The 23,164-nt window shown below is 40.3% G+C and overlaps 1 protein-coding gene and 1 pseudogene across 2 annotated transcripts; both read right to left on the bottom strand.

Moving 5' to 3' along the window:
- Window positions 1–863: 863 nt before the first annotated feature.
- Window positions 864–13,397, bottom strand: LOC117561310 (papilin-like). Of its 2 annotated transcripts, XM_034238592.1 has the most exons (3): window positions 13,256–13,397; window positions 4,915–5,004; window positions 864–1,587 (listed from the first exon to the last, which is right to left on the bottom strand). In XM_034238592.1, exons 1-3 carry the CDS (start codon window positions 13,383–13,385, stop codon window positions 1,427–1,429), a joined length of 381 nt encoding a protein of 126 aa, XP_034094483.1. In that variant the 5' UTR covers window positions 13,386–13,397; the 3' UTR covers window positions 864–1,426. The 2 variants fall into 2 exon arrangements, 1 of the variants encoding a protein (XP_034094483.1); XR_004571345.1 differs by lacking the exons at window positions 864–1,587; window positions 4,915–5,004 and adding an exon at window positions 8,176–8,231.
- A 698-nt stretch (window positions 13,398–14,095) lies between these two features.
- Window positions 14,096–20,691, bottom strand: LOC117561309 (annotated as a pseudogene).
- Window positions 20,692–23,164: the final 2,473 nt, after the last annotated feature.

Consider the following 23,164-nt stretch of genomic DNA (forward strand, 5'->3'; position numbering starts at 1 on the left):
TTTTTAAATATATTGCACCAAATTGCAAATAATCTATAACTACTGTCACTTTCACATTGAACATGTGCTCTTTTATTAAATAAACTAAACGCTTTCATTTGAAGTTGTGAGTTTAGTGTTTTTGACCCTAAGAAACACTGATGCATTAATCAATAACAATAATCCACAGCTCCTCTCTGCTCCAGAGGATTTAAAAAATATATATCCCAATGCCACAAAAATGCATCAGTGACGTGGTTGAAATCTTGTCTCCAGAAAACAAAAAACTGAAACAAGCGGTATCAGTGACTGTGTGTTTGATGTGGCTCTTTGCAGTAACATAGAAAAAATGTGGCTCTTAACCTCTGACTGGTTGGCCACCCCTGGCCTATAACATCATTCATTAGTTGACTTTTAGATTGTTTTAAGAATCAATATTTTAAACAATATTTCCCTTTGTCTTAATAATAATAATTACGAAGTAGCAGGAATTGGAGAATACTCAAGTACCTTAAAAGTGTACTTAAGTTCAGTACCTAAAGTAACAATACTCTCCACCATGGCTGATATTTAAGTAAAAAGGAGAACATGCGAGAGAAAAACACGGCATAAAGACATATAATACATTAAAACACCAGCATGCCTCAGTACAAATACACTTGAAATATATTAAGGTAAGTCATGTAATCCAAAAGATGTCATTTATTAATTTGCAGGTAACAAACGTTAGCAAGTATATAACTTACTTTGTCACGTTGAGCGCCCCCTTGTGTCGCCCACAGCAACATCACGCCACACATGAACACAAACCAGCAGGAGTTTTTATTAAAATATTATTTTATTATCAAATAATTACATAAAAATAAAACTAAAAATACAAGCCGTTATCAGTGAAACTTCAAAAAGAGCAGTGGTCAAAAGAACAGACAGCTGGAGGGAATACATGTAATAATCCTCTAGAAAACAGAGAACATGTGGAGTGAATAACTTATTTCAGAGAGGAGGAAAGTTTCAACAGACTTTTACATTCACACACATTTAATTTAAAGCCACATTTAGTTATTTAATCATTAAAAATGTATGTCCTGCCGAGGGCTTTGCACCTACGTAAATGAGACTCTACTGAAATACCAGATTTATGAATGGAACGGTATATTTGGAAAGAATAAAAACAAGGAAGATGATGATTGTGCAAACTGTGATATAAATACTATGTGACTCCAAATAACGAATAAAAAAAAAGAAAATATACGTTTTTATATTCAGTGTTTTTGCAGCAGTGTACGAACAGACTCCCTGAACTTTGAAAACAGTAATCCGTCCCTTCTTCTCCTCTCATGTGATCTGCGTTAGCTGCAGATAGCAGTGTTTCGTTAAGTCCCTTTTAGCAGAAGTTCAGTGTTTTTAAAAAGCAGTCCTCCCCTCCTCTTCATCCCTCAGTGTTTCTCTACCAGAGCCTCTCCCCCATCCTCTTCCTCAGCGAGTGGCGGGTGCAGCTGGCGCAGCAGAAGCTGGAGTAATACGAGTTGGAGCAGAGCCGGGCGTAGACGATCAGATCGCAGTTAGCGAGATCCGGCTGGTCCACACACTCCGGAGGGGCGTCCTCATCTGCAGCGGAGACAGAGACGTTTAGCTCGATGAACATCTCTGATATACTCATTGTGTGTCAAAGTCAACTTTATTGTCAATCTCAAAATATGTTTGTACACACAGAAAGATCGAAATACTGTTTCCCACAGTCCCGAGGTAGACTGTAAAGACTGACACCGATTTTACAAGAGGGTTTCGCTTCATACGGTGCAGACAGCCATGACAACTGGAGGATAGCCAGTTATGGAAAGTGTATTTTGGGTTTTCCCATCCTTCCATGAAGTAAAACATATTTACAGTGAACAATCAAAACTATGAACACTTAAGGCCCTCCACCTTTTTTACAATTTCTTTCGCCATGTTTGGTGTTTAGGGCTTACAGTTCCACCGAATCATCTTCACCTTCACGTTTATATGTATAAAGAACATATCCTCCAAGATTACAAAAATATCTTTATCTACATACAAAGTTTCATAAATCCCAACAGACAGAACGTCGTGTGGTGTTTCTGCAAAGTCAATTAGGGATCTAAGCCAGACAAGATCAGTGTTTTACATGTAGTTTTTGTTTGTTTGTTCTCCTGCATGGCATAACAAACAAACAAGGGTTGGCGCAGTGGGCTGTGCGTTTGATCATCAGATCAAGGGGCGTTGGGGAACTCCAGTTCGAAACCCGCTTCCGCCGCCACTGCGTCAGGCCGTTGTGTCCTTGGGCAAGACACTTCACCTGAATTTGCTCCTGGCACTCCACAGTACATGTATGATATCAATGTGTACTTGTAAAGCGCCTCGATGACTTTGAGGTGTGAAGATGGGCGGTGTGGCGCAGTGGGCTGTGCATTGACCAAGGGGGCGAAACCAACACATCCTCACTCCCAGGTCGGCCTATGTTGACGTTATTTCAAGTCCCCTGTGTCGGCTTTTTCCAACGCAAGGGGGGGGGGGCCTTAGCGTCCATTTTCAACGCAAGGGGGGGGGGGCCTTAGCGTCCATTTTCAGCTTTCCGGGATGTCCATATGCTTCTATGGACGCTCATGGAAGCACGGCATTCGTTTGTGTCGGCTGCCCTTAAAGGCAATGTGAGCGTCCATTCTCATTGGATAACGGAGAATTGTACACCCGGAAGTAAGTATTCCCCTTACTGTCGATTGATTTTACAGTGATATCTGCACTACTCATCGACTAAAAAACACCAGATTATCCTTATTAATTACACAACATTGATTGGTTTAAATTGTGTGCAATGCTTTTGTATTTTTCCCCTTCGATTCGGAGAAACAAATATTTAGAGTAAAGGATGGCAGAAGACACTACACTACCCAGAATCCCCAGCTATCGTTTGGACTACACCATGTGCTCTGTTTGACGTCACGTGATCTTCAAATTTCTCCCTGCAGAAAAAAAAAAACATGGCCGAACTTCGTTTTATTCTCTGTGGAAAATGCCTATTTTAAAGTTAGTTTGGCCATTAAAATGCGTTTTGATGTCATTTGATGCGAGAAATATGAGTTGTTATTTCAGATTATGTGTGCAGTGGATGTACATGATCTTTAGTTTGCTAGTTATTACGAAGATTACTTCAGGAAATTGCGTCCATAGAACGTTTTCATTGTTACCAAGGTGGTTGCTAGGGACGCTGCTATCGATATTATTTCTGTTATGTTGTGGAACTGTTTAATGGTGTTATCTTTATTGCTACCCCCTTCCCCGTCAATGTATAGTGTTGGTCCACAGCGCAAACATATTAGTTTAACAAAATCCGCATCTAAAGATAACCTACGTTATTTCCCCCTGTGCAATTCCAGTCTCACATCTCACAGCACATCGTCATTAACAAATACCGGAAACAGACCGAAAACATTTAAAAAAAATACAATAATACTTTATTCCGAGTGTGCTTGATTTTCTCTTTGGAAGTCATCACATAACGGCATTGTAATACACGGTTCGGCTGCATTAAATATTACATATCTGCCGTAGTTCTGTATTTATAGAGCCCTGATGAGAAGACTTCTAGACAAACATGAGGAACTGAAAACGTGATGTGGGTCATAAATATATCAGCAATTAAACAACATCTTACATTTCTTTTCACACAATACGTCTCCTTGCAGTATCAACACTAATTCGGCTGACTTTTATATTTGATCCAATTGGTAGATAGGCTGTATTTACACCATAAAGGTGCACAGCTGATATAAAGGGACACCTAGTGGTTAAAGCACGTTATTGAATTTCATTATTTTCATTATTAGATATGAATAGGATCCCTATCAAGTATGTTCATTACTCATTATTCTCTACTAATAGTTAATTAAAGACTGTATATAATGACTATTTTGCACATCCCTTTCAAGATTTTCTAAGGTTTATTGACATATCATATAGGCCTACACAACTATGGTGTAGTTATGCATTGAATGAAAAACTTGGGTCGCAGGTTCCTCAATAGTGCATTACAAGACATCTATCAATATTTGTGCATACCTCCAGCAATGTTAACTATGTTGAAGCACTTATTTTAACTGATATTATACATAATGTATTATACTCTTATAAGATGTATGTAGATATTTCATCTCCGGCCTTGTCAGGTATTGAACAATCAATAAATAAAGAACACAGAATTTGTGTGATTATACTAAATGATTTACAAATAAACACGAACACCACTGCATATTTAACTGTTACACATGCTGATGTAACGCAAATGTTCCAACTTGGGATCAATAAAGTATATCTTATCTTAAGCTGATCGATGGACGCGGTGGACCCGTTCAAATCCAATTTTGGACAGTCTGCCGTGGTTCCATCCTATTTCAAGTGCTGTTCGAGGCTCGGCGTAACCCTCGGAGCACACTCTCCAATCACAGAGCTTGAGGACTATCACGGGGTTTGTCAAACAGAGCACATGGTGTAGTCCTAAACGATAGCTGGGGATTCTGGGTAGTGTAGTGTCTTCTGCTATCCTTTACTCCGAAAAAACATTTGTTTCTCCGAATCGAAGGGGAAAAATACAAAAGCATTGCACACAATTTAAACCAATCAATGTTGTGGAGGTTCCCCACCCCTGCTTTAATATAATAACATTAGTATTAATATCATAACCAAAATGTCGGTGATTAACATTTTGTTTACCTAATACAGACTGATCACTCAATGCTTCAAACTGTCCATCATCCTAAATAGACTAAAAGCAGTTTTTTGTTTTATATAGATCATTGGCTGTGTGGGAAAATACTGTGTTTGAAATTAGATGTTAGCTTTTTGTTATATATATATTTTGTATTCCAGTCTCCCTTCAGATATGTTAAGTGACATGTCATTCAACACAATGCTGCTCACCTCCTTCAGTTGGGAGAAAAGCTGGTTCTGGTTCAGGTTCAGCCTTATGGGGGGACAGGGCTGCTGAGCCTAAAGATGGATCTGTTGGTCCTGGCACCAGGGGGAGGGACAACTGATTTAGTATGAATAGGCGCTAAAAATGTGCCTGCATGTATTAAAGGTAGGGTAGGTAAGAATGGAGAAACCAGCTCGAGTGCGCTAGAATTTGAAAATTATGGAAGCAAACAAGAGACAGAAGAATTCGAATTGTATTAGACACCGAATTTATAGCATTGAAAATAATTACTTTGAAAATCATGTATCTGAATGTTTTTGCTCCGAATTTACCTATGTGAAATAAAAATGTAAAAATTCAAGTGAAAAAAATTCGAATGTTCAAATTCAGATCCCAAAAATTCGACGTCAAAAAATTCGATGTCAAAAAATTCGATGTCAAAAATTGCGATGCAGCATCATCCGGGCTACTCAGACAGGATAAGCAATCGAGCCCTAATGCAACTCCGACTTCTGGCCTATCAGAGCACGGCTTTGTCAGTCATGTGATCACAACAACCCGGGAGAAAAATGACGGAGAACAGCGGGGCTCGCCGCTCGGGTAAGTAGTCAGTTTGTGCTCTTTATCTTACAAGCAGTGAGGGCTCGACAGCATTTGTATCTTACATTAGCTAAATGAGTGAAGTAGCCTTGTGCCTTGCTGTTAGCAAGCTCCGTAATTATCATTAATTGAAGTGAATCACAACGTTACCGTGTCCTTTTGTGTGTGTGTGTGTGTGTGGGGGGGGGGGACGGTTTGCAAAGTAACGTAACGATCACTTCGGTTAGATAAGTCAAGTAGACCATGCTACACTATACGAAATACTCTCTTACAAAAGCCCTGCATTTAAACATGTTAATGTTACTTTAGTAAAAGTATGCTAGTATAATTAGCAACAAGTGTTGTTAGAGTATTTAAAGTAGACACAAGTTATTCTATCATTTGATTTATTGTTATTACCGATGCACGAGTTGACTTAACTGTTGTAGTTGGAGCTCATTTGAACAATGAGCTAACTAATTATTACTTTCATAATGGTGTAATGTGCCAACTATTTTCTACATTAATAGATGAAGGTCTGGTTTGTTCAAAGTCTCAAACTAGTAGGACCAGAGCCCGAGAGTCTCTAGGGCTCTGAGTAGGACATGCTGTCATAATTACCCAGAGTCCGAAGTGACACCTTTACAATGTTAAAGCTGTTGGATAAATGTAGTGACGTAAAAACTAAAGTATTCAAGATAGTGTAGTGGAAAAGAGATAATGTTTTTTTTTTTTAAATGTTACCAAAACAAAATCTCTTGTTTTGGACTGACAGTAATGATTCAAGAAATAGTAGATAAATAAATACACACACATCAATGTGTTGTGGATGGAACACAACAAATGGTGCTCTTACCTGTGATGCCTCCTCCACACATTATAACCAGACTGTATCATTCAAACTATAAGTAACAGTTCTAGCTACTTGACTTCAGACAAACAATTCAAAAGACAAAATCAACACAATGTATTGAAAGACCAATCTTTATTTCTCTCCTTTTGTTTGTGTTATTAAACCCTGTCAATCTAAAAAACTGAGCAACTCAACAGTTAACTTTATATTTCTTATTGTCCAAAGCATCTATTACACTATTTGTTCCCCTCTCATATTCACAGGATGGATGATTAGAGACTTTGGGGGAAACCTCAGCTTTATGAACGCTCAACTCTGTTGCTTTGGCCAGAGAGGGCTGAGGGTCTTTCCCTGCGAGGAGTCCTCCTCGCAGGGAAAGACCCTGCAGACCTGATGGAGGACGACCTGCACCAGCTGCACCTACAGAACTTAGCCCATGCTGGACATAGCTGTTACCACCTGCACAGGCCTAGCCTGTCAATTAACAGATTAACATTTAGTGTAACTTATGTATATTATTTCGTTTTTATTTTTTTTTTAAAATGGTGATGGTTCATGCTTGATAACTTTTAGTTCACATTTCAATAAATTGTATTTGCACTCCTTTTGTCCGTTATCCTTACTGAAAATGTTAAATTACACATTCACATCTGACTGAAGATTGGTACCATTTATTTATGACGTTCCAAACTCGGCGGCACAAGGCACAAGTGATGTGAAGCTCAAAGTGCAAATGCATTTGATCAGCTGACTTTTTTTTTGCCAAACTTTATAGGCCTGACAGTAATCACACTGTCTCTGTGCAACGTAAAACACAAAACAACACAAATGAAGTTCCTGTTAGACTACAAAACTAGTCAGTGTGCAGGTCTTTGTGTTACAATACAAGTGTCTCTTAGTGAATGTCCTGTACTGCTCTTAAATCTCATCACATCAGCTTTTCCTTTCCCTCTTGGATGTTCTTCTGGACCCTCAGAGAAAGAGAACATGGTGAAGCAGTCCTGTCTCTCAGGCGTGTCCTTTCCTAACAGAAATATCAAAAAACATATTATTGCAGAGCAAGTGTGTTATTTAAGAAAGAGGTTTGTTTGTTCATAAATATAATGATTTTTTATTTGAATGTGTTTTTTAAATCCAACAGTGTACTACAAAGATAATCAGATTAGGAATAAACCGTTCTAAATTCATCAACATTGAAATAAATGTATTATTAAAATAATATTTAACTGTTATCAAAACTTAGTGCAACTGTGGACGCTTGCTCTGTTCGGTTGTCTCACTGAAAGACAAAGGGTCGCAGCTCTCACTATGTGATGTTGCTTGGTAAAATGTAAATGTAACCTTTTGCTAAGAAAGTACACTCAACATCACTGATGTGTAGGTGATCTAGTATTCAGTCATGTTTAATGGCATGTCTATCAGTGTATTGGAGTCATTACTTTATGCATTCTTTGTAAAGCATGAAAAAGGTGTACCTTGGAATCCGTGCTGAAGTTCTCTGCTGCTAGGACTCCAGATCTGTCTCTCCTCCTCTGGTCCAGATCTGTCTCTCCTCCTCTGGTCCAGGTCTGTCTCTCCTCCTCTGGTCCAGGTCTGTCTCTCCTCCTCTGGTCCAGGTCTGTCTCTCCTCCTCTAGTCCAGGTCTGTCTCTCCTCCTCTGGTCCAGATCTGTCTCTCCTCCTCTGGTCCAGGTCTGTCTCTCCTCCTCTGGTCCAGGTCTGTCTCTCCTCCTCTGGTCCAGGTCTGTCTCTCCTCCTCTGGTCCAGATCTGTCTCTCCTCCTCTGGTCCAGGTCTGTCTCTCCTCCTCTGGTCCAGATCTGTCTCTCCTCCTCTGGTCCAGGTCTGTCTCTCCTCCTCTGGTCCAGCCTGTCTGGATCACCTTAAGGAGACTTTGAACAAACAGATGTAAAGTTACATGCATGGGTTACAGACTTCTTTCCATGCAAACAACTTTTTATCTTCTTTTAAAAACAGGTCATAATCTTATTGTTATACTTAAGAAATGGCTGGATATCACAGTCCTTATACTGTATCAGTTTGATTGAGTATTATTGTGTAGGTCCTTTTTATTTTACTGTTACTTTGGATGAGGTTTTCATGAGTCAGTCAAATTAATTTGTTTTCATATGCCATATTCATATGTATCACACACATAGGGGTTAGACACAAACCTATTGAACAAATGCAATGCAATGGATAAGCTTCATTTCCACTGAAGTCACAGATAACGTCATATCTAATATTTAAACAAATCATTTCCTTGTCACTAAAGCATTGACTACGCTATTCATCGTCCTTAAATGCAGGCATTAAGTTACATGTTCCGTTGTACAGCCACGATGAGGCTGTTTCTCAAGTGTGATGATAATACAATTAAAAGAGGCATTGGTAATAATTAGGGCCGGGACTCGATTAAAACAATTAATCTAATTAATTAGAGGCTTTGTAATTAATTAATCGAAATTAATCGCATTTTTAATCGCATATACATATTTGACCTAAGAACAGTGAGAAGCAATTTTTTTCACATGGATTTTAGTATACCATTAGGCGCATTCACACCGCAGTACTTTTCCCACAAAGGTTCATGAGAATTTAGTTCATGAGAACTCTTTGAACCTGGGGGTGGATTAGGCAAATGAAGCCGCTGACGTCACTTCTTCTTCTTCTGCTTTGGGTTTACTGGCTGGCCGCAAACAACTTCACGGCGTATACTGCCACCCGAAGTCCCCGGCCGGAAGTCCCCGGAGTTGGGGACTGGCTTCAGTAGAAGCTGCTGGGACTCCCAGCAGCCTTCCGAGTAAATCGCCAGAACGCCGACACCTCCTCATCTCCACCGCTCCCATGTTTTATTTTGTGTTGCCATAAGTTAGTCTCTCTGCGTTTCTGCGCTGGGCTAATGCTAATAATGCTAATGCGAGGATAATAAAATGGCGGCTTCACAAAACTTTTTGGGAGTTTTACGGGGCGTGGTTTGCAATCCGCCCAGCCAATCAGACATATAGCTCTTTTCTCACAAGAGAGCCGTACGAAAGTCCCTGCTCTCTAGCAGGGACTGCTCTCTAGCAGGGACTTTCGTGGGGGTAAAAAGGTTCTCATGAACTAATTTTAGTACCGGCTCTTTTGGTGTGAACGCGATAAAAGAGGCTAACGTCCACGCTAGCTGCTATATGTTTTGCATTGAGGTGATACTTGAGGCTTGATGTGCTGCGGTGATATGCGAATTCCTTTTTGCATAATTTGCACACAACCGTGCTCTTATCGACGCTTCAATCCGTCCGTTTTTTAAAACAACATTTCCCACTTGTTCACTGTGGTTTGTTGTTGTCTGAAGTCATAAACGTTAGTTGGTGCTCCAGTATAATCGGTACGCCTGAAACTCATCCAGTGAGAAACGTTCCGCGGTGCAAAAATAAGTGCGATTAAAATGCGTTAATTTTTTTAACGCGTTAATTTTTATGTAATTAATTAATCTTAATTAACGCGTTAAAGTCCCGGCCCTAGTAATAATATTAAAAACAACAATGTTTGGGTCGTTCGTCGGATAGGCGGTTAGCTGCAATAAATAACTCCAGTTCAACAAACCATATTACAATATCTAAGGGAGCGTTATGTCTGGACCATCTTGAAATGTGACGTTCATATTTTAAAGATACACATATTTCATTGTGAGGTTGATTTAATATACACTAAGCCTCTCTTCAACAATACGTTGACGTTAGCTAGTCTATTTTATGCTATAGTAGAGCATAGCGAATTTAAATGAACCTTAACAATGCATTCAGTAACCTAACTAGCAAACTAACTATCTAACGTACAAAGATGACCTTATTTTAGCAACCTCGCACAGAAGCCTTTTGGTATACAGTAGCATCCCACTTAATATTTTACACTCTTGGATGCTACGCATAGCATCGTTAGCACAGATGGAGCTACGATTGCTTAAATGCTACCCCAACTCTAAACATTCATTAACGTTAGCTTAATAAAAACACCAGTAACATAACATAAAGTACGCAGGGTTGAATTACCGAAGAAACTGCATTCATGGACGGTCTGTTTCAACCGCAGATAGATCCTATATTTGCAGGACGAATAGTCCACCAGGAGCCAACACAACAAACACGGCCGAGTTCAAGTAGTGTTCTCCTCATGCGCAGAGCCGCTGTAGCATCACGGAGCTAACGGAGAGGAGCTAGGAGAGAGGAGCTAGGAGCAGCAGCCCCGTTGTCATGAAGGGGGAATCTAACTATATACAGAATATGTTTTTGTAGATCCAGGCTAGAAACATGTTCATTTTCTGATGTTAAGTTGGACATTTTAACATAGGGTCTACGGGAATTGCTCCCATCTGCATCCATCGCCTATAGTTTGCAGCATTGGGCTTCACCGCACTGTCCCGGGGTTTGCCGCTTGTCTCTGATAGGCCAGAAGTCGGTTTGATTGCATTAGGGCTCGATTGCTTATCCTGTCTGAGTAGCCCGGATGAGGCTGCATCGCAATTTTTGACGTCGAATTTTACACACCGAATTTTTTTACATCGAATTTTAAACACCGAAATATTTGATGTCGAATTTTTTTCACTTGAATTTTTGGGATCTGAATTTGAACATTCGAATTTTTTTAACTTGAATTTTTACATTTTTATTTCACATAGATAAATTCGGAGCAAAACAAATTCAGATTCATGATTTTCAAAGTAATTATTTTCAATGCTATAAATTCGGTGTCTAATAAAATTCAAATACTTCTGTCTCTTGTTTGCTTCCATAGAAAATACACAACCGAAAAAAATCGGCCCCTTCCTTCAGAGTTCCTCACAGAGCCCCTCCTCCAACACACACGAACGCGCACATGACCAATGAGGGCACGAGATAAGTTTGTGCCCAGATGGAAGGCTGACAGGCAGGTAGGCCATCCAGTTACTTTAGCCGGCTCAGATGATTGGTCGTGCTTTTTACAGCGCCACGGCTTCCACAGATGACATTTAAGCATTTAATGCAGGGGTACTCAAATACAAATCTTAAAGGTCCAAAATAAATGTTTCAATAAGACAAAGGTCCGTTTATTACGGTCATTCAAACTTTTAAACAATTGCAACAAGATTCTTAACACGAGGTTGCAAAAACAAAAATAATCTGTATGCAGCCGTTTTCATTGTTATTGTGTCTGTGCTTGACCCCTCAGAGTCGCAGTGTAAGAGCTGCACAGTTATGAATAAAGGCAGCTGCACCCTCTTTCATTCAGCATTCCCATTATTGCTTTATAAATGTATTCCCCCTTGTGTGTCCACTGAGGTTCGTCAGGCCCAACACATCTTCAACAAACTCCCCCTTTGCCTCATCATAAAAACCCACAAACACCAGCAACTGAGCATTGTCAGTGGTGTCAGTGGACTCACCCACAGCTAAGGAAATGCACTGTGCATTTTTTATTCCATCACAAAGCTGATGAATCAAATCACCAGCCAGTATTTATGTTCTTCTGGTTGCTGTGCAATCTGAGAGGGGATTTGCTTGATTTGACCTGTTATATCCTCTTTTTGTTTGCCTTCAACATGGTCTCCATCACTTCAGTCATGCATTCTTTTATACTCAGTTATTATCCAGTGGAAAGTCCTTACCTACTGGCCTAGTTCAATCAAAGTGGTTACTTTTTTTTGGCTGGGCAGTGTAGTTTTACACACCGTCTGATTTGACTTTCTCAGGACTTAAAACTGTTTTTTGGGGGCAGACCCCCTCAAAGAAAAAAAGATATTTACACACGTAAGGTCATCATCTTAATAGTTGTGTATGCTCATCCGTGAGCAGAGCATCAAGTTGGCATGTCTATTACAGCTGAATGCGGCGATTACCATTTTGTTCAGAAAAACGCCTCACAAACGTATTAAGATCAACAGCTTTAGTGCGTTTTGATTCAATGCTGAGTACAGCCACACTGACAGTCTCTTCTCTGTCAGACCGCAAATACCTCATTCCTTCAGCGCTTGGGTCCGAATGCTTCTCGTTTTGCGCCGTCCAGTTCAAAATGAAATCGCCGCCAATCATATGTCCACGCTCGCGCCAGGACCGGGGGAGGGGTTACATGACGTGCATCTTGTGCTGCATTCATTTGCACTCGGACATTAGAGACTTTCTCTCATAAATGTCCGATGAGCCACAACTTTTCTTTCAAAACAAAGCTGCCAACTGGGGTGGCAGCTGGGGTGGCAAGGCCTATTTTTAGGGTGTCAGTTGCCACCCCAGTAGGTGAAACTAGGCTACTAGCTACAGTACAGATGGAACTAGATGAGCTGTTAACTCTCGCTCTGAATTTTTTTTTTTAAATTCTCGCTCTGACAGGTTGAAAGAGACACACACATTTTTCCCACCCGCAGTCCGCGAAGACCCGCCCTACTGTGCCTCTGATTCGCAGATTGTTTGGGGGGAAAAAACGCTGACTGGATGCTGAATGTGATTGGACCAAAGCGTTGACACACACAGGTGGAACACAGTGGAACAGTCAGACATGCAGAGCGCTGTTTGCAGTGGACATAGCGGAGCATTTTGACTCGTTGCGAATGCGTTGTGGCGATGTCTCACATATAATACAGAGAGATAATACATATGAAAAGTATAATTTGCTCAGAGTCCGGAGACAGTGGTGGTTCGGTCCGGATCCGGACCGGAGTCCGTAGTTTGAGGATGCCTGATTTAATGTATTCATTGCTATCGGGATGTTAAGAGCGTTCCATGGAATATAACAAAAAGTGTTTCTGAAGTGAATTACCTACCATACCTTTAAATATCAGCTAAAAGAGCAGTGAAATGAAAGACCTCTGAATTTTCTGTAAAGATATTAACAGTACTTAATGTCAGCTTAGTAAACAAAAAAACTAACAGACTAATTTCCACCACTCATGGACCACACCCACCTTTTCTTGTGAAAAACTGGGTGACATACTGTCGCCCTTTAGTCCCTCTCTCTTGTCTTTCTCTCCTTTTCTTAGAGCCTGACTTTGTTGGTCGTTGAAACATGGTACAACACAGTATGTAGGCTAGCATCCCTCCTCACATGCTTTCACTCTCTGCAAGTGCCGGTGTTACCAGTGCCACACCACGTTTGGAGGCAGGACCAAACCATTACATGTAAATAGAAGGGGGTGTACAGAGGCTTTGGGTAATTAACTTTTGGAAGAAAATAAATTAAATGAATCGTAAGTTTAGTGAGTAATTTATCAATATAACGTTCTATTAATGTTAATTATTGAGGATTGATGAAAGGTTACTTACATTTTTTTTCTTAATGTTCTAAACATTTTGGGGCCCCTGTCAGTCACGTACCCTTAGAATCGTCCTAACTTTTCACCCCCTTACGGCGCCCCTGGTTGCAACACAAGGGTTAAAGATGTATTTTGCAGGAAATGATTGTAATGCATTACTATTTTTAGTGTTGAAGCTACTTTGTATTTGTTATGATGCTGCAGTGGAGTTGTATAATGTGAATGTGACTCCTGACAGTTTCTAAGAGAGAATCAAAACAACTCCATCAAACCAAACACGTTGCACAGCTCCAGTATGCCATGCTTTACCCCTCACATGTTTTCTGCTGAGTGTCCTTCATCAGGGTGGGAGCTTCTTTGTTTACAGCAGGTTCATCCGTCACATGACTTCACACAAGCAAACAGATTTCATGAGTTTGGCATCTATGAATGTAAAGGTTAAAACAGATGTATGAAGAGATGCAATGCAACAAATAAAAAGAGATTAGATCATTACGATATTCAGATTATTTATTTTGTATTTTAAAGGTTTGTTGAACAATTGTCTTTCATCATTTATAGTCTCTGTAATTTGTCACATGGCTTTTTGACAGATGTACCAAAGAAACAGAAATCAACCTCAGAGACATTTCTGAATTAAACAGCTGGTTATTTAATCACAAGATATCTGAAGCAGCTTTACAAATACTACACTTAATTATACACAGCTGTTATTCCCTCTAGGTTGATTAGAAATTGATATTTTTAATTACCATAAATGTTATTGTCCATCTATAGAGGACTGAAAATGTCACGAAAGAACATTGTAAGAATGAAATAATGAATTCAAATAAATGTATTAAATGACTTGCTCCCTGCAGTAAAACAACATATCTCAAAATAATTCATCACAAGACCCAAAGATATAAAAAAGTTAAACTGATAACGTATACTGCTATAACGTGATGTTTGACTCGAAACTAGATCAAAGGAGAACTGACAGCTTTGATTCTTAGTTTGGTTGATGTCATGAAGTTTCAGCACGATATACAGACTTCTTACATTTCTTCAAGAATTCACACAAAACTTAATCAAACATTCTCATTTCATCCATTACAAAGAAAAACAGAAAATAAATTCATCCATTTAAAGATTCTTGGATTAAAAATGTGAACATTCATCGATCATTAAATGAGTCAAATGAAAACTATAAACACACTGTAATAAAGTTTGATGCAAAATAAACTCAATAAACAATCAAGTTGTTTGTTTGTCTTTGACTGACTCTTTGATTATAATGCGTAAAAATGTCATGCAAAGATTAATATCTCATCATCTGTTGATTATGTTCTTGAATGTTCCAAAGAGATGTAGACGGAGAGTGAAGTCAGAATAAAGTCTGAACCAACACTCCTGAGCATCACAGAGGAATCTCACTCACAGATTTTGATATCAGCAGTTTTAGCATCACCAGCTTTTCCAATACTGAAATATGGGAAGAGTTTCTCAGTGAAAGTGTCTCTGAGAGTGCAGATGGGAGTCATGTGTTCAGGGTCGTAGAAGCACACCTCCCCCCTGTCATAGTCCAGCTGGACTCTGATCCTCTGGGGATTCTTCTCCACTCTGACAGTCTCACCAGCACCATTAGTGTATCTTCCACTGCTATGTGCTAAACACCAGATTCCATCTTCTGGTGAGACACCTGGTATCTCTCCCTTCCTGTCAACTGACTCTTTAGTCAAACCTATATTCCAGGCAGGATGATCTCCCACCTCCACCTCCCAGCTGTGTTTCCCTGAGCTGAAGCCCTCAGAGCCCAGAACACTAGCATAGTGAGTGCATCTCTCTGGATTATCAGGAAGCTGCTGATATGTGTCTCCACATCTCACACTGGTCAGATCATCAGACAGAGAGAGCCGGTTGTGTGCAGTGTTTGGGTCCAGAAGGACAGGACTGAAGTGGACCTGGTCCTTCATCTTCTCCCAGACTCTGAAGGACAGGTTGCCCAGGTGTTTGGCCACATCTGTCAGCGCTCCTGAGAGCAGCTGTGGGTCTGACAGTGAGCTCTGGACTCTGGCTCTGCTCTGAGTGGCTTTATAACTGCTGAGGAAGGGCACGTTGAGTTTCTGCAGCTCTTCTTCAACAGCAGAGATACTGTGTGACAGAGAGGAGATGTGCTCCTGAATGCTCTTCATCTCTCTGCTGATAGTCTTCCCTTTCTGCTCCTCTTCCTCCCTCAGAGCTGCCAGTCTGGACTCCTCTTCCTCTTTCAGGAACTGATGGAGCTTGATGAACTCTGCTCTGATCTGCCTCTCTGTGGACAGCAGCTGCTTCTCGGACACTTGAATCACTTCCTTGTATGTTGTCTCCACTCCTTTGTATTTGTCCCTCTTGTCCTGCAGAGACTCTAAGTCAGATGTCAGCAGGTCCTTCAGCTCACTGACTGCTTGTTCTACAGGAACCCACCTTGTGACCCTGGTGGAGAGAAAAGTCACAGACAGGACACACAGCTCTCTCTTCATCCATACAGAACAATCTAGGCTCTTCTGGATGTTTACTACACACCACCTCCACCTTCTTCTCTCCTTTCTCTGTCTCAGATGATCCAGCTTTCTGTCTCTCAGCAAAGGAGTCAGACAGTTCCTTCAGTGCAAAGTTCACCACAGGATCTTTGTAGGACTTTCTTTTACAAATGGGACAGTTGTTGTTCTTACTTTGTTCCCAGAATGTCTGCAGGCAGCTCGAACAGAAGCTGTGGTTACAGCCCAGAGACACAGGATCTCTGAAAGTCTCTGAACACACATGGCAGCTCAGGAAACTTTCAACAAGAGCGGTTTTCTCAGCCATTTGGTATTAAAGTTATTTCTAGAGCAGGACTCACCAACTTATTTTCTTTATTCTCTCCAAGTGTGTGTTTCCCAGCAGAGATCTCACCTCCTCTGATGGCGTCTTCAACAATCTCTAAATCTTCTTTGGTGTCCTCCTTTACACAGTCTCTGGTTTTCTCTCACCTCCGTCACAGGATGAATGATCAACAGCAGGAATGCAGTAATGTCATGTATTCACCAGCAGATGGAGTCAGGATGTCTTTCAGAGGGAAATGCTCTTTGGTTTCAGTTCAGGACGATGACTTTGTCCAGGTATCTGTTGAAGACAAACACAAGAGGTTAAATACATTCTTTTTCTTTTAAAGCTCATCTTTCTTGGTGTTTTATATTGTCAAAATCTAAAAGCTCATCAAATGCATTCAAGAAGGAAATGGTTGTTGTATTTGAGTCGAAGTAGGGTGGAACATATCAACAGGCTGTTCAGTCAAACCAGTTTGACATCATTTTCTTTCAACCGCTGTCACGTGAGTTTCCTTCAACTTTTATCCTGCCTCACGTCTTCATGTTCCTCCCTTCCCCCAAAGATTATTCACTTACAAAACTCACTTATGCATGCACAACTTTTCAACTACATTGTAGGATTTGATACATTTTTAACATTTAAGAATACCAAGTAAGGAACAGTACATGGCGTGGCACCAGGCATCACATATTCATATAGAGAGGCGAAGTCCCGCCCATCTGCTTCCGCCCCATGGGACCTTATTTCAGAAAAGTATGTATTGAAGTCAATGGAGAGAGAAAGATTATCTTTCGATCCCGTTTGAATTGTGCCACGAATTACACATATGATGTTTGTCAATCTTAACAAATAATTTCCGTGTCAAAAAAGTCTCAGTTTGTCGTAAAACTGTTGAAATATAAGACTATGAAAAATACGCAACTAGAAAGACTACAAATCCCAGAGTCCCGGTCCCGCATGCTGGCTCTTAGGAACCCACTAACTCCCCTTGTGTGTGTGCACAGCTCTCAACGTGCCCAGACTTGGAGTGATTTTCACCTCTTTTAATACTTTCCGCCTCATTCTGAGAGAAAGGAGTGAAATGTTTCAACGTGACGGCCGTCTTGGTGTGTGGTGCGAGACGGGAGATGTAGTTCATTAAGCTGTTTCACACAAAGTGTTACTTCACAGTTTTACGACACATTTTTATTTTTTAACTTGCAAAATTATCTTTTAAATTGACAAACATCATATGTGTGATCATATGTGTTTGTGAATGTTATTCCCGCCACCTGTGTCAGAAAACATAGGTTTGGAATTGATGTGAATTAATTTGGTGAATGAAAGTTTGAATGTACTTTTTATTATCACCGGTCTTTTATGAGGAAATGCCTCTAAATTCTATCAGGAGATTTAAAAATCACAACTGAATTGGGCAGTTGAAATTACAATTTAATGTAATGAATGTAAAACTGTGAATTAAGTTTCATATTAGAACATGATCACAGCATGATAGGTTTAGTATGATTATAATGTTGTAAAGAGAGAGAAGGTAAAAACCCTGTATTAGTTTGGACCTATTTTTCTTCAAATAAACTGATCCCACATTTTGGACTGGGATAACTTAAAAGACATCTGCGCCCTCCTCTCCTGCTTCAAAGGGAAGATTGCACCCTGCCACACTCACACTTAGGTAGGGCCACATCTCCTTTACTGATATCAAAATCCTTCGGGATCGCTTCAACAGATTTAAGAGAGTTGTCTGAATTGAAACAGCAGTTAATTGAACCTGGTTCTTCAGGAGTTAATAGAGGTGAGAGCTTGTTGGTGGATCTGAGCCAAGCAGTAAACTTACATACACTCAATAACTTCTGTCAGGTTAATTAGTAGGTCTGAGTAATTTGCCGGAATAAATTATCAGCTCCACCAAACTCTTACAACTGATAAATGATTAGAAATAAAAAAACTCTCATTGTTATATCTTCATTCCAATGGAAGGAGAATCGATGGCAGTGAGAGACAAATATAGCACTTATTGAACATTAGAGCATTTAAACATGTCACAGTAAAAGCACAACATCCAAATACGTGAAATGAGAATAATATGTCCTTTTTAAAACTACAATAAAGAGTCGAGCTTTTTCAACAATTTAAACTGAAATAATTCTAATAATATGATTAGTAAATAAAAATGGGCCTTGTGCTTTCTCCTTCCTTCACGGCCTACAGTTGTGTGGATTTAGAGGACAGTCATCATAATGAAGTCACATGATCTATCCGCTAGGGAGGGCGGGACCTTAAAGGAGACAGGTGGAAACTAAATATGAAAGTTTCAAATGACCAAACAGAGAGAAATGGGATGGGTTGTTCTGTTGTTAGTATGTTACCTTTGTAAAAGTGACGTGTCAACCAATCAGCAAACGAGAAGGCTATCAGCTAAGACTGAGATAACCAATGAGAGGAGCTGAACACCAAGTGAGACTGCAAAGACCGGGGAGGGCGGGACCTTCAATGAGACAGGTGGAGACTGAGATAACCAATGAGAGGAGCTGAACACCAAGTGAGACTGCAAAGGCCGGGGAGGGCGGGACCTTCAATGAGACAGGTGGAAACTGAGATAACCAATGGGAGGAGCTGAACACCAAGTGAGACTGCAAAGGCCGGGGAGGGCGGGACCTTCAATGAGACAGGTGGAAACTGAGATAACCAATGAGAGGAGCTGAACACTAAGTGAGACTGCAAAGGCCGGGGAGGGCGGGACCTTCAATGAGACAGGTGGAAACTGAGATAACCAATGAGAGGAGCTGAACACTAAGTGAGACTGCAAAGGCCGGGGAGGGCGGGACCTTCAATGAGACAGGTGGAAACTGAGATAACCAATGAGAGGAGCTGAACACTAAGTGAGACTGCAAAGGCCGGGGAGGGCGGGACCTTCAATGAGACAGGTGGAAACTGAGATAACCAATGAGAGGAGCTGAACACTAAGTGAGACTGCAAAGGCCGGGGAGGGCGGGACCTTCAATGAGACAGGTGGAAACTGAGATAACCAATGAGAGGAGCTGAACACTAAGTGAGACTGCAAAGGCCGGGGAGGGCGGGACCTTTAATGAGACAGGTGGAAACTGAGATAACCAATGAGAGGAGCTGAACACCAAGTGAGACTGCAAAGACCGGGGAGGGCGGGACCTTAAATGAGACAGGTGGAGACTGAGATAACCAATGAGAGGAGCTGAACACCAAGTGAGACTGCAAAGACCGGGGAGGGCGGGACCTTCAATGAGACAGGTGGAGACTGAGATAACCAATGAGAGGAGCTGAACACTAAGTGAGGCTGCAAAGGCCGGGGAGGGCGGGACCTTCAATGAGACAGGTGGAGACTGAGATAACCAATGGGAGGAGCTGAACACCAAGTGAGACTGCAAAGGCCGGGGAGGGCGGGACCTTCAATGAGACGGGTGGAAACTAAAGATGAACTCTCTCGATGTGAATTGTTAGGAACCAGAGCTGTTGTTCAGTGTTCATTTGTTTATCGTGTTTTATCGGTCAATAAAAGTCAAAGTGGCTCAAATATGTTCAATTCATTTTGTGAATACTTCTTCAAAGCATGAGAGCAAACTTCATTGTATGTTGAACATTTATCTCAGTTAATGTAGAAATCATAATCCTGATATAGTCTAAAGTCTATCAACTCGAGTGTATTTGTTTTTCTTCCTGACACGTTTTCACTCTCATTTATTCATGTGATCATATCTTCACCCTCTCCTTGGTATCAAGGATCAAACCATGAGTTCATTTCAACACTTTTTGGATTTCCTTTTTAGAGACAAACCCCTGCAAAATAAATAATGATCTAGTTGTTTTTTAACAACGCATGTTCAGTTAATGTCTTACATATATTTAGAATGTATAAATAGGAGAGTAAAAGGTTTTTAAAAACAGGATTTTCAGGAAATGAAAGTTAAATGTATTTAGCCTCAAATTCTTTAAAAAAAATACAGATGTCTCATTATCTTAATTTAATTAATTAACCTCCATCCTGCTGGAAATCAAATTGTTTATTTCAATTCAAATCTGTTGATGTAGTTAAAAGAAACATAAAGATATTTCAGCACTCAGCAACTCACAGTCTCTCCACTTCTCTTCTTTATTCTCTCCAAGTGTGTGTTTCCCAGCAGAGATCTCACCTCCTCTGATGGCGTCTTCAACAATCTCTAAATCTTCTTTGGTGTCCTCCTTTATACAGTCTCTGGTTTTCTCTCACCTCTGTCACAGGATGAATGATAAACAGCAGGAATGCAGTAATGTCATGTATTCACCAGCAGATGGAGTCAGGATGTCTTTCAGAGGGAAATGCTCTTTGGTTTCAGTTCAGGACGATGACTTTGTCCAGGTATCTGTTGAAGACAAACACAAGAGGTTAAATACATTCTTTTCTTTTAAAGCTCATCTTTCTTGGTGTTTTATATCGTCAAAATCTAAAAACTCATCAAATGCATTCAAGAAGGAAATGGTTGTTGTATTTGAGTCGAAGTAGGGTGGAACATATCAACAGGCTGTTCAGTCAAACCAGTTTTACATCATTTTCTTTCAACCGCTGTCACGTGAGTTTCCTTCAACTTTTATCCTGCCTCACGTCTTCATGTTCCTTTCAAATAAAATCTACTGATATTGTTGAAGAAACACATTATTAATAAACACAAGTTATTATTAAAGATATCAAGAAGTAAAACAGATGTGTCCATATATTATAAAGGTATCCATTCATCATGATCTAACATATCCTTGAAATCATAGATGTATAATCTTGCTTTATTCCTGGATGACATGATGTTTAAATAACTCGTGTATTTAACATTATACAAACATGGAGACACTTTTCAACCTGACACCAACTCACCTCACCTGATGTGACCTGATGCAGTTATTTGAAGTGACAGAGGAAACTAGCAGTCACTCTCACACTCTGCCCTCTGGTGGATGATTCATGAAGAGCAGCTTAAACAGACCAACAGGTCCAACCGTCTTTAACCTCCTCTCACATTGAACTACTTTAACAGTGAACTGTTTTGCATCAGCAGCAGAACATCAACAGGAAACATGAAACCCTCCTGATGAAACCTGTCTCCACTGAACCTCCTCCTTGTTTTATGGTTCCAGCTTCACTTCAGGATGATCCAGGTGAGACCGCTGACACCGGCTGCTCCGCTCTCCTGGGTCAAACCACTAGGTCAACATGAAGATCCTCACCCAGCAGCTCCACTCCAGAGGTCCCAACATCCCAGAGATCCAGACCTAAACCAGCTACTACATCAACGCAGAGTCCCATCACTACAATCTCCCTCCACCGTGTTACTGGAACTGATGCAAACAACATGAAGTATTTCACAACCAGGATGCTGCAGCTGGGTCAGAGCGTACTCTTCAACTTCATATTTCAAATATGGAGAGGAGTTGGAATTCGCAGTTGCCCATCACCATCGTATAAGTTCCTTTACCAGACCATGCACTGACTAATGACATGAGGTGCCATTTTGTTTTTGCATTGATATTATCAGTGGTGTAAAGTAACTAAGTACATTTACTCAAGTGCTGTACTGCTACAATTCTGAGGTTTGTGTACTTTACGAGAGTATCTCCATTTTCTGCTACTTTGTACTTTTACCCAACCACAATTCAGAGGTAAATATTGTACTTTTACTCCACTACATTTATTTAACACCTTAAGTTACTTCGCAGATCTGGATAAACGATATAAAACATAATCAGTCTTTAGTTTGGACCTGGACTATAACATATAATATATTTTATTCTGAAATGGTTCTTTTACTACTTTAAGTATATTTTGATGTTAATCATTTGTGCTTTTACCTGAGTAACATTTGTAATGCAGGACTTGTACTTGTAACAGAGTATTCCTATACTGTGGTATTTCTAATTTTTACTAAAGTACAATATCTGAGTACTTCTTCCACCTCTGGATATGACTTATGAATGAGATGAATATAAGAGAGCCTCACTACACCATTAGTCCCCCGTCACTTTGGTTCTAGCGTCCACTGTGAAGAGTTCCTTCAGGCAGCAGATATTTGGTTGATGAGAAACTGACCTTTCTTTGAGGTCCCCTCGTCCCTCCATGCCCAACATTGTCTACAAGTTTCAGTTTGACCCTTCAGCATCTTGAGGACCTTTATGGAGAATAGTTGTGTTATTACTGAGAGCTTGGGGACCATAGTGGTGTCTTCTCCTCAATGTAAAGGAATATCTTAATGAGCATTGTAATAAGAATCAAAGAAACTTGCAGGTAACCGACGTGATGTCTGACCCTGAAAGATTGTTGGATCTTTCACAAGGAGAAGAGGGGATAAACATTTACGTTATATTCCATCATCAATGCCGAAACACTGCCTCTCTCTTTCCAAATGTAAATGTAATTTGAGCTGGCGCCAAAGCCAGAGAATCGTACAATATAACATATAAAGATCAATAGAGTATCCAAGGAACACACAATGGAATGGGGGGTGGACGTCACATCCTAGAGGGGTCCGGGGGTATGCCCCCCGGGAAGAATTTTTTGAACATTTTAAAGTAAAATGCTTCAATCTGGTGCACTTTGAGCAGAATTACTACTAGATCTAGGGGGTAACAACTCTAAACACCCATATGAAAAAGATCGGTTTACATTTTAATAATCAAATAAGTAGGTGAACATAACCAATAACCTATGTTGAGAGCTCTATAGTATGTTGAATACTT

Source organism: Gymnodraco acuticeps, unplaced genomic scaffold, assembly GCF_902827175.1.
Source record: "Gymnodraco acuticeps unplaced genomic scaffold, fGymAcu1.1, whole genome shotgun sequence".
Taxonomy (NCBI): Eukaryota; Metazoa; Chordata; class Actinopteri; order Perciformes; family Bathydraconidae; genus Gymnodraco; species Gymnodraco acuticeps.